Source organism: Triturus cristatus, chromosome 3_1 (genome assembly GCF_964204655.1).
Source record: "Triturus cristatus chromosome 3_1, aTriCri1.1, whole genome shotgun sequence".
Taxonomy (NCBI): domain Eukaryota; kingdom Metazoa; phylum Chordata; class Amphibia; order Caudata; family Salamandridae; genus Triturus; species Triturus cristatus.
The window spans coordinates 853,510,873-853,524,052 of NC_140583.1; the positions used below are offsets into that span (position 1 = coordinate 853,510,873).

A 13,180-nucleotide genomic window follows, 5' to 3' on the forward strand; every position below is an offset into this window, starting at 1 on the left:
TAGCTCAGGTTCTACTGATTGGATTTTTGTTCTTTTTGGTGTCAAATAGTGTATTAAAATGTACTCTATTTTAAAAAATTGCCTATAAGTTAAGCCTGACTGATTGTTGTGCCAAGCTACACAGGGATAAGCACAGGTTAATTTAGTGACCTTTTGTGGTTCATCCTGCAAGGTAGTGTGGCTATTGCTTGACCAGGGCTTACACCCCAGTCAATCAGCAATTTCTCAAAGGCACAATAAAAAGTTTACCCTGTAAATTATCATGTGCTTTATTCATGATATATGAACAGCAATGGGGTAGAAAGTATTTTAGATGGTAACTGTCATATTAAAAAGATACCAACAATTAACTTTACTGTAGGCATATGGAATGAAGTCTTTAAACTATAGGGGGAAAGAAAAGAAAAAGATAGAAAAGAAATACAACAATTTAGAAAGAATTAACTTGCAATTGATGCTCCCACAAAAAGAAGCTCAGGAAAAGATGTGTCCAATATTTGCTACCAAACTGAGACCCCAACCATGCAACAAATAAGGCACTCGACTCTAGAAAACACTCATACAATTATTGGGCTTGACTCTGTAACTAAACTAAATATTATTAATTGCATTACTAAGCAGCGGTACCTAGGTGAAACATGGTTCCCAAAGTCAAGGCTTACACAAATTGGTGAGCTTTGTTTGGTTTCTGCAACCAATATAGATAAGCCTTTCTTAATCAAAGGTCGCATGTTGATATCAATGAGGCCAAAAACTAAAGCAGACAATTTCAAGGTAGTAGTCAGTTGATGAATAGAAGGCCTCTCCCTCCCCGATAGGCACTTGCCTGTCAGTACTTGCCAATCAGGGAGGGATGCTTAATAGTTGTACAGCAGCAAATTTGTACAACGGGATGCAAGGGCCAACTCTGTGTTAGTACACTAATATTCCTGGACATGATCTGTTAAATTTGAATACACTTGAATATGTTAAGCAAAGATGCTAGTTGAAGGAGACAAACATTTTTATCTGTCTACCCTCTCTGGGTAAAGCATTTGTCATGACAGAGTCTTCAAAACAGGGTGACCCAAGAATTCATATCCAAAGGATAATAATGATTCTCTCCTCTGTGTTCATAGAAGCGGTTTGGACATGAAAGTAAATAAGATGTTTAACTCTGGCTTTTTTAGTAATCAAAACTGTCTCAGATAAAGAGTCTGGAAAGCTTAAAAATACAAAGTTAATCTTTACTCCTGAGTATGTATCAAGAAGCAGATAATGTGTGTTAAACATAAGTAACATCTTACAATTAAGTCCCATATAAGTCACATATACTGAGTTTATTTAAGCACAGATCTGAGGACATCCTGTGCATTCAATTTATTGCGTTGGTGTTACATTGTAATAACAAGCAAACTCAGAAAAAGTGAAAGACTAAAGAAACTGCCAAATGTATGCTTACTTTTAAAGAATCATTCACCCAATGAGGCATTAAAATAACTCGAAAAATAACCCATTGTTCTCCCTGTTCTCATGCAAAAATTCCCAAGGAAAGGGGGATTTATAGTTAAGTTAAGCCTGACTGCGCTGTGCCAAGCTACCAGGGGGCTGAGCATAGCTTTATTTGGGGTTTGCTTGAGCCTTTCTCTGACAAGGATTGTGGTTGCTGCTTGACCAGGGCTCACACCCCAGTCAACAAACAACCCAATTTCTCACAGTTATGCAATTCTTTAACTATGGTTTGTCACAGCCCCTAAATATTGATTCAGTTCTTTGAACCAATTTAGTTGGCAGTCAATGTGACCAGCAAAGTGTAGGTTGCTCAGGTATCATACATTTGCTAACAGATGATTGCTTAGGTCTGTAATCATTCCATACAATAAATACATTTTAATACAATGTTAATCAGGCAGCAATATAGTGGGAGTAACAGTACAATGTGAAGACGCACTAGGTTACTGAACATATAGCACATAGCAGGGTAAGGTTGAAGCACTGTCAAGGAAAAGAGAAGGTAAGAAAAGAGAATTTCCTGTTCCATGTTCAATATATGAGGAAAATGTTGGTAGATCCAGCTCATTAAGTAAACGTTTTGGTTTTAAGTGTAATAACTACTTTGAACCATCATCAGGGCGAACAGTGTCCTTGCATACATAAGAACAATAAATGAGCATTCATGTTGTTGAAAGAATATCAGTTGTGTTTCTGTCCAATACTCCAATTTTCATCTAGGGCAGCTCTAGTTCTGAAACCTCATGATCATGTAAAAACTGGATACTTAATTGGAACATCTACTACTGATATGATTTGATTTATTGAGATCTAATGGCTGGCCTTTGCATCTTATTATACAAGTCAGAGAAGTGAATTCATGCTATTCGGAAAATGTGTTCAATTGTATTTTGTCATTACAGGGAGTTGATGAGCACCTGTTTAGTAACAAACCACTAATGTACAGTCACTTTGCACATGGTGTTGGAGAACCTCGCTACTTTCCTGTTTCTGATTGGGAGAAACTGACAAGAATTTTGTCTGATGCATTAGAGCACTACAATGAAATCCATGCAGCAATGAACCTTGTTCTTTTTCAGGATGCCATACAACACATGTGAGTTTTGTTATGTTTCTTTAACATGTACACTTTATGAACACAATCAACTGCAGGAAACTTTACTTTAAACCAAACCCTTTTATTACTGTGTCGGTTTGAAAAGAGATACATGCAAGGATCGTTTTTACAATACATTGCTAGAATTTATAATTGTTAAGTTTAAATTGACATTTAACAGAATGCAAGATTTGTCAGAAAACCAGGTACTCAACTCATCGATGAATAGCAGATGCATGCATCAACCCCTAATTTAGATAATCTCTAGGATCACCTCACAACCTCTTTGCGCCACCAATCAGGCTTGATTCAACTACATCACCTCACATTCATACGCTTTATGTTCACACCTGTGTTGTCTATTTGGATAAAAGCACCTCTTTGAATGTGTAGCTACATTTCCTTCCCCTGTATTTCCAGGTCAATAACACAGTAAACATGCACTGGATAGCTGAGTAGTTCCCTGCATTAACTCTGCTCATGCCTTAAGCCAAGCCCTGGGATGCAATGGATTTTATACACTTATAACACATAACTCTTTAATGGTTCATACAGAAAAAATACCCCCTTAAGTTTATAAGTGTCTGTACCAGAATTGCATCCAGCCTGTATCTTTGTATTTCTTCCAGAATTGACCTACTTGCAGGAACGTTTCCATGTTATGTTTATCACTTGCCAATTGACTATAAACTATATAATACAAACAGATAAACTCATTAGAATCATCAGGAGCACTTATGAGGGAATGACCTGCAAGATAGTCCATGGAGGACATCTAACGGAAGCCTTCAAAGTGAGAACAGCAGTCCTCCTGGGTTATTATTTCTCGCCTTTTCTCTTCCTGTTGGCCATAGACTGGATCATGAAGACATTCACAACAAGGAAAGGAAATGGGATCCAGTGGACACCTTGGACACATACCCATCTGCAGATGCAAGAGAAGCCCGACAAAGTGGCAGCCCCATCAGCACAACTTGGCCTCAACATCCACAGAGGGGAAAAACAAGATCCTGAAGGCTAACATGGCCAACTGCAGTCACTTTTGCAGGCGATGCTCTGGAAGAGGTTGAGGCCTTCACCTCCTGGGAAGTCACAGTCAGGCAGGGAGGCATAGATGTCAACGTCAAGGAAAGAATCAGCAGAGCAAGGGCTGCCTTCATTCAGCTAAACATCTGGAGCTCTAAAGGACTAATGCTGCAAACCAATATTAGGCTTTTTAACACCAACATAAAATCTGTCCTTCTGTATGGAGCAGAAACTTGGAGGGCAACAAGTGACCACCAGCAACAAAGTCCAGCCCTTCAACAACACCTGTCAGAGGAAAATCCTCCCAATCCACTGGCCAAATGCCATCAGCCAAAACGACCTGTGGCAGCAGACTTTCCACCTCCATGCTCATGAAGAAATCATGGAAAGAGGTTTGGGTTGGATAAGTCGCACTGTCCCCAAGCCCCCATTAAACACCACCAAGCAAGTTTTCACCTGGAACCCTCAAGGGAAAAAGAAAAGAGGAAAGCCAAGAAACACCTGGTGTTGAGGCCTCGAGGTTGGTTGCAAGGAGATGTGTTACACCTGAAGTCAAGTTGAAAGAAAAGCCCAGAACAGAGAATGCTGGAGAGTCCTGGTTGATGGATTATACCCCAGGAGGGGTAGTAGGCATAAGTAAGTAAGTCATTGACTGCAAACACCAGGACTTATGCAATCTATTCACATGATAGAGCTCCCTCTAAATGCAATAGCTGTTCAGTTTAGACAGGGATATATCTTAACATCTAATGCTCTAATGCATATCTAGGTATCACACCGTGCATCCAATGTGTTATGGCAGTTTGTACTGTGGAATGATAATTTAATTATCATGTATTTTGCATCAACTTGATAAAGTATGAACTCCTTGTTGTAGTCTCTGTTGCTCCCAGAAGGCATTGCATCTTTCACATGAGCTCCAAAACCTTTTTTTTTAAAAACGTTTTCTACTAGTTTTCAGTTTAGTAATAGATTCAAATGGTTCATGGCACATATTTTTCTCATTAATTTATATCCCATATCTCTTTTATTACCACACGTCTAACTACAATTTTTAATTTATTAACCATTTTAAGTTTTACAATTTCAGTTCAGTTATGCATGATTCTGTTCAAAGTAAGCGTAGTACTGTTGAGTTGTGTTTCTCCTTGTTGCTGTCCTCTAGGCTATATCTTACCACTTTTTCACGGATGCATTGCTAAAGTTGTGCTTCTCTTTGTATGGATGTTTCATTTATTTCATCAACCATAAAAGTACTTCAGAAAGGAACAAGCCTCTATCTAGAAAGAGCATTCCTGAGTTGTGTGTATTGTCATAATCAGTCCTCCACTTGAATAATATGTCCATGGATTTAATAAGCCTATGCTCACTATTTCCTCCCTGCATTGTACGAGGAACTGAGAGAAGGAGAAGAGCAAAGGCCAGGGAGAACAATAGGTTCTTTCTACAATTATCGAATAGTAGGTTTCAGCCTTTTTTTCCCTAATTTAGAGCAGTGTTCCCTTCTTCCACTGTGTTACAAATTATTATTATTCATCTTCCCTGAATTGTATGAACTCTTAAATAGTCACATGACTATATCAGAGTCCACTATGCCTCCCTCCATTGTTTATATGCAAGGCATCCACTTTCACTTTCTCCCACCGTATCCCCACAGCGCACCACTTGTCATGTTAGGGTGTTATATAGCTTTACATTGAATGACCAAACATTGTTTAGCTTTATGTAAAGCCAGGAATCCAGAAATGGTTTGGTTTAGGCATTACGCCTATTAGGTCTGCTTTTTGAAAGTTAGACCAATCAGTGATTCCCGTCAGTTTTCTTGTTATTTCTACTCAGTAATCTTTGATCCGCTGGCAGGTCCATAGTTCCGGCAATATATCTGCCCCATCCAGCCTACATCTTCGGCACTAAGGGAAGATCGCAGATCTTGCGGAGCTTTCTATGGGTAAGATATGTTCTTTGGAGAAAACTGAATTGCAATAACTTGAAGATGCCATTTCTAGAAACGATGGAAGACTAGGACACTATCAAGGTTCAGACTGTATCTTCTAGCTGTCTCCCTAAGTCATGTGATTATTTATACGACCTCCAACAACACTTGTCACCAAGGTATGCCACATTCACACATCCAGCATAAAACTTAAATCACAGCTTCGATATGTCTTAGTCATCTGTTGTGTGACTTTCAATAGTACTCCCCACATACTAGCCAACAGAAAATGCTACTCTATGTAGTTGAAAATATGCAAACAATGAATCAAATTTAATGAAACATATTAAACACAGCTCAAAACTCATTTGGATATATAACACCCAGGAACAAAGTCATGTAGTTGACAAAATGTTCCTGCCTGAACATAGCATACTTTGTACACACTACCCTCCTCCACAGAGGCAAGTGAACAGCTTAGCCAGACCACATTGCACCCAACATAGCACCAAAGGCATATAATTTTCAAAAAACTGCAACCCCAAAACTGGAGTTTGGATAGACAGAAATGGGACAGTGAATTTGTTATGCTGATACAGGTGGAACAGATGTAGGTATGGACAAGAAGAAACAAAGCCTGTGTGCATACAGCAGGAACTGAAAAGTCACTGTATCATGACTGTGTTCTGAACACCGTAACAAGTACATTTATAGCAAAGTTGGTACAAGAAACAAAAACAGGGATAAGAAAAGATATGAACGCATATTGTCCACTGTAGAAGACAGCAGCAAACCTCAAAGCAAAAACATTAATGTGTATGGCGCAGTGGGAATAAGATGAAACATCAGTCTATACCCAAAAACTAACAGGAAATGCTGCAGAAATCACATATTGAAGGATGAAAACAAAGTGGGTAAGTCAGCCTACTGACAGAGCCATCAGTCGAAGAATATTATGGAAAAGAAACATAAGTGAACCAGACAAAAGCATACAAGGACTGAGTCATAGGGCAGCAATACAATGGATTGGAGCACCCAGGACTAATGGGGCCTGTTAGAGTTTGGAGGAGCGGCTGCAACGCTGCCAAAGTTGTGTTTCCCTCACTCTAAATATGGTTGGGGAAGCACTTGCTTGCCAATGACAGAGCCCCAACTGAAACTCCTGTCAGAAACATCTGACCTGACATCCCATCTACCGCAGATTAGTCAGGTCTTGGTGACAGTCACCCTGCCCTATTTATGAAGGGCTGACTGTCTGTATATATCCCTTCCTGGTATAGCCATGCAAGGCATACCAGCCATGGAAATTGCCCAGTGTCCCCACAGACAGGAAGAAAAAGATTTAGGACCTGATTTAGATGTTGCGGATGGGTTACTCCATCACAATGGTGACAGACATCCACTTTGCTGAAATAAAAATCCCATTATATCCTACGGGGTTTATATTTCAGCGGACGGGATATCCGTCACTGTCGTGACTGAGTAACCTGTCCGTCAAGATCGAAATCAGACCCTTAAATTATTGTTTTCCATGTCTCACCTCCTTTGGGGGTTTATTGTTGATGAATAAAAAATGTAGCTGAGAGCAGTATAAAATGATCCCACTCTGAAAACGTTACTATTTTCAGTGGTGCTGATAACGCCCCCATGGCAGACAGAGGTATCCCCTCCTGCTTGATGGAGATCTCTAAATATAGCCTAACAGACCTCTAAATCACAAATGACTGAAGGATTGAAGCATAAGAGACAAGCATTTGTAACTTGAGTGTCAGTTGAACCTAAAACTGGAGAACTATAGCCACAAGAAGCTGCACTATTAGATTCACTGGGAATCAGCATACTAGAAGCCCTGGAAAATAATCTCCAAAAAACCTGCTTGACAGTCTTTGTGAAGAAAGCCATCAGGTCACCAGGATCAGTCCAGCTGAAAATCTTACTTCCTTACCTCCTCGGCCGCACTTCCAGCTCCCTCACCTTCTAATACACATGATGAACAAATCTCATCCAACAATGATACCATATCTACATAGAGCTCAATGGATAACACCAACTACAATCAGGACACAAACCATTCCTTCCACAAAAAAGCTAGTATGCCCACAGTGTTTATGAATGCCCATTTAATGATCAAACACAAATACAACATCTTCGATTTACTAATAGATACAGAAACAGACATACTATTCACTATAGAAACCTAGTTGGGAAAATATATGGCTTCAGTACTTCATGAAGCTATTGTATTGAAGCAATAATGTCTGGATACCAATCCATTACATACAATGAAAGGATGTAGACGGAGTAATTACTGTCTTTAAGGATATGTTAGCTTTCACCAAAATGGGAGAGATAAGATAACAAAGGTTGGAAAGTCCTTCTTACTAGATGCAAACTCAGCTGCACTTTCATGTACAACGTCCTCTTACTCTACAGACTTCCACTGATCAACTGAGTCCTTACTTGTGCTTTCTTGGACATATCTGTATCAGATCTATCAACAAAACTGTCCAATATATGTATACTTTGTTACCTAATCAACTAGTTAGATATACAAAATATGCCTCAAACAAAATTCCTTTATATCAGAACTAAACACACCCAACTTACAATAGATCATCCCTATCCATATTGCAGGTCATACATTGGATGTCATATTCCCTGACCTGGAAAGTAATCAGTATTCAACAAGATTCCCAGTTGCATGCGCCAATCATCACACATTCATCTTCTCATTCAAGATCCCTACTAAAATATCTACTGAATTTTACCACCCCAAAAGAACTTACTGACAGACCCGTAAACAAATTAAACATGCAGGAATGGGAATCATACCTAACCACAGTCAACTGGAGATTATAAACTCACTAGGAAAACTCACTCCATTTGTCATGCTATCCCCAAAAACAACTTCAAAACAAAGCAAAAAGATTGTGATTGCTCTGTGGATGAATGAAGAGATGAAAAAGAGAAAAGTACAAATCTCCAAATTTCAATAGCGATGGCTCAAATCCAAGAACAAAAATGCAAAAAGAAAAATGTGTCTGCCAAGAAACAACAGAATGTACAAATCATACATATAAAAGGTTGAAAAATCCACTACTCAAGCAGGATTGACAATGCCAAATACCCAGCCCAGTAACTTTATAAACTTCTATCAGAATTTTGTATTCCAAAAAGCAGTAAATAGCTCTTCCCCATCCTAAACATAACTTGTAAAATAAACTAGAAACATATTATTTAAGTGGACACAGTGCATTCTCATGTAACAACCAAGAGAAACAACTGCTCTACAAATAAACAATCAAAAACAATAACAGTTGCAAATCTATATCTGCATCATCCTTTCAAGAGATAACAGCCTCAAAATCTGAAGACCTGCTAAAGGTCAGCAGGCCAACTGGCTACCCATCTGACCTCTGCTCCCCACACATTTTCATTAAGATTCTTGTATCTACATCTCCAGCTATCCCAGTCAGAAATATTACTAATAACTCCTTAAACACAGGATTTTTTTAAGAGGTATTGAAGAGAACACACATACAGCTATCCCATTACCTAAGAACATCTCAAACCCACTACACATTTATCAGCTATAAACCAATCTCCAAGGCCCTTCCCCTAGCAAGCTTCTAGAGAGAGCAGCATATTGTTAGATCTCTTAATTTCCAGAAGGAAACGAACTAGCCTCTGACTTACAAACAGGAATCTGTCAGGAAGATGGATCATCATCCCTAATTGCAATTTGGGATGATCTCAAAAATAGTTTACAAAAATAATATAGCTCCATTACTACTCCTGAACATTTTAGCAGCTATTGCCACAGTACTTCAAAGTACCTTAATTCTTAGTAATGCACCATTCAGCATCACTTATACTTGGATTTTCTCTTACATTAACGAGTCCTACCTGATTCATATACCACTTGCCAGGCAGCAGCACAATATTTGGGGTTTGAGGACTGGTACAAGAAGAACTGTGATTTGTATTCCTTTAAAGCTGTGGTGGACCAGCTTTTGGTGACTGGGGTACTGTGAGCAACAGGCCAGCAAGAGTCAAAGCTGGGACTTTCGGGTCATGGCAGGTGGCACACTATTTAAATAACCTGAAGGTTTAAGGAGCTGGCTGCCAATCTCCTGTGTTGCATTGGCCCTTCCACTTGCTGCATAGTTGATTCACCAGTCCCTGCCCCCCACCTTTGTTGTTTTTCCCCTCTGTGGTTCCTTGGTTGCCAGCCATCTTGCCTGGTATGCGGACCTGGCTCTTTGAATCTCTTATTGGCTTTGTTATATTGCTGTAGTTTTCCCTATTCCCTTCCCTTATCAGAAGAGGACAAATATGTCACCCGATTCTCAGATTTACTCACTTATTTTCTGCTTGGCTTAGGTTCTCTGTGGCCCACCATTTCAAAGCCAGTCAGTATACCTGTGTGTATTCCATCACTGTGAATGTTTTTTGGCAACAGGTAAAATGGGGGAGAGGGGGGACAAGCACCCTTGCCCCATAACCATGTAGCACCAGAGGCGTGGGTTTGCCATTATGCATCACAATTGTCCCTAGGGGCAGAAGACGAGAATGAGGATGTCTACATTGCACCGACCTGTGCCACTGTATTACAGTTCGCAATGGGAGAAGGAGAAACAGCGCTGGCTTTTGTCGCCAGTGGTAGAGCTCCTGGCCCTGATGGCGTACCGGCCGACTTTTTTCAAAATGACAGGGTACTTTGGCTGGAGTATATACTTATACTAGCGAACGCAATATCCAGTGGTGCTCCGATTCCCACATCCTGGAAGGGTGCCGAGATTCTGCCGATATATAAAAAAGGCGATCGTTCCTGGCCAGGCAATTATCGACCAAACAGTCTTATAGATGCCATCCAAAAAATTATAGCAAGAATGGTACTCAATAGAATACTAGACTGGATTGTTGATAAGGATATATTGTCCCCATTTCAGGCAGGATTTCGCACCAATGTAAGCACAATAGATCAGGTTTTTAGGTTTGTTTTAATATATTGGCGTGTTGTTGTGCTGGCTGGTTGTACTATCTATGCCACCTTTGTAGATTTAAAATCTGCCTTTGATTTGGTGTCTCGAAACAAACTCTGGAGGGTTTGTAAGGATCTAGGTATGCTTGCAGAATTACTATCTGTTGTGACACACCTGTACACAGAGAATTATGCCCAAGTACGTAGGAGTACTCAGGGCAATATGACCAACCAATTCCCTGTATCTAAAGGGGTTCGGCAGGGGTGTGTTCTGGCGCCAACATTATCTCATTGTTTATTAACGGAGTTGTAGCTTATTTCTCTACTTTCTCGACCGATGCACCATCCCTTGCAGGTGTAAGAACACCTATACTTATCTTTGCAGACGATACTCTCATTATTTCTCAAACTCAGAGTGATTTGCAGAGGGCCTTGAATAGGTTCAAGGATTTTGTAGGGAACGTGGGTTGGAGATAAATGCTAGTAAAACTAAGTTTATGGTCCTCCATAAGCACCGGGCCATTAAAGAAAGGGTGTCGTTAAACGGAGTACCTTGTGTAAAACAAGGAGAGGGGCTCAATAACGTCCAAAGGAACAGAGCACCAAAATATACTGTGAAGTAAAAGGTTTTCCCTTTGGGCTGTCTCACATGAATAATAGAGGCACTACTAAGGTATCATGTCAAAGAGAGATATAACTTATGGAAATATCTGCCAAGACCAAATCAGTGGCCATATGGGGTTCAGAGCTCACTAACAATATGCACAATAAAAACCAATAAATGAATGAAAATCGATCTTTCCAATAAAGTATCACAAGGGTGATCCAATACACAGCAATGCAATTAAACAAAGAACATACATAAAGGAAGTTTAATTAATCAATACATGTTTTATTAAAACAAATTTCAAAAAAGAGAGCGCGCATCATAGATACAAACAAAATAAATCATTACACACATTTTTTTTTTTAAAAAGCCAATTATTTCCTTAAAAATATATACACAGATTTTTAAAAAAAGCAATCTGCCTCACAAGTCTAAATCACACAAATTAGGTGGAAGGACACATTTTGTAATAAAAGCACCACAATTGTGCTTCAATAGTGTTGGTTTGTGTTCCCTTAGGACCAATACCACTAAGCTCACTATACCCAGATATTTGGTAATTGGTCCCAGGACAAATACAACTCAGGTTTCAAGCGTCGACGCGTTTCGGTGGACAAGTTTATAGAACCACCTTCTTCAGGACGGGTAATAAAGATCCTTCCTTCCGTAAATCGTACTTCTAATAATACCTAACAATAAAATACATACAATACATACAGTCAAATTTCAAAAGTAATAAAACAAAAGCAACATATATACTTAAAAATCGTAAACGAACATCCTATAGACCTCATGTCTACAAATTTTAAAAACATTTTTTTGTGTCACAATTCCCTTTTAAGCAACAAATTAATTCATAATATTACTCATTGCTGTGGGAGGATCAGACCAGGAAAGACATATTTCCAATTTATTGAGAAAAAATGGGGCCGAAGAAGACCATATGTATTAAAGTGGCTATCAATAAGCTTATTATGGAATCTAAATAGCAGGCGTAGTGTAGTATTTTGAACAAACAGCCAGCATAGTGAGGGTTCAGGCTAATCAACCTAACCTAAATAATTATTTCATGACAAGGTAGAAATAAGTCGACATATAAAAATATGTACCTCAAGATTAAGAATTTAGGGGGATGCCTGTAGTCTGTAATGGTTAGTTGACCACTCGCCGTATCCACATAATGATTCAGCTTATTCACGAGAGATCAAGAAATTGGTGTGGATGTATCTGTCAAACGGCAGAGGAAACAAACTACACTGAGTAACATAGGGCTAACTTAGTTGTACTGAGATGTACCATAAGTAATAAATAGTCAATACTCACTTTAAAGTATTTCAACTCACATCGTAGAAGAGTGGTACTTATTTAACATCTTATAAAATAACTACGACGAAAACACTGTAAGCTTTACAATCTATAAATAAGAAAACATCTAGATTAACATTATTTTAGATGAGTCATTATTGAGTTAGTCTCACGTATATTAGGAAGATAGCATACGCTTACCTCTCAGCACCACGTTTATTGATAAGCGGTAGTGGAGGAAGATGGGAGATGGTGGTGGGTAATCTATATCCACTTATTAGGCAACTCGCCAGCATAGATTTTCATCTGTTTAAGACTGGTAGGCTATTGATGGAAACAATGCCCCAGATTATTAAAGCCAGAGATAAGCTGAAACACACATTGTTGCATATTATAACCCACTTAATTATCGAGTATCATTATGTTAGGGGTGAGTCTCCCTACATCCGGTAGGCTCTAGATGGAGATAATGCCCTAATGTATTAATCCCTAATTGTCGTAAAGATTTTTTTTTTTTTTGGAAATATATACTGTCCGCATTCTTGGCACATCGTGTGGACAAAAGGATACCATGGGGGGTGCCTAACAGAGTCCACAGATCCCCAAAGGTCAGCACTGAGGTAAAAATAACCTGAAAGACGAACATTCTACACGGAGTACACCTAGATCAAACAGATGTTTTTAATTATCTGGAGATTACAATAGGGAATAAACTCAGTTGGAAGCGCCAGATAGAAA

General features: G+C 39.1%; 1 protein-coding gene across 1 annotated transcript in view; it reads left to right on the top strand.

The window, feature by feature from the left end:
* The window catches only part of LOC146861181 (dynein axonemal heavy chain 11-like), a 2,741,463-nt gene that overhangs the window by 1,345,140 nt on the left and 1,383,143 nt on the right, over nt 1-13,180 (top strand). The window contains exon 43 of the mRNA XM_085646213.1: nt 2,394-2,587. Coding sequence (XP_085502339.1) covers nt 2,394-2,587 — 194 coding nt within the window. The remainder of the gene's footprint in view (nt 1-2,393; nt 2,588-13,180) is intronic.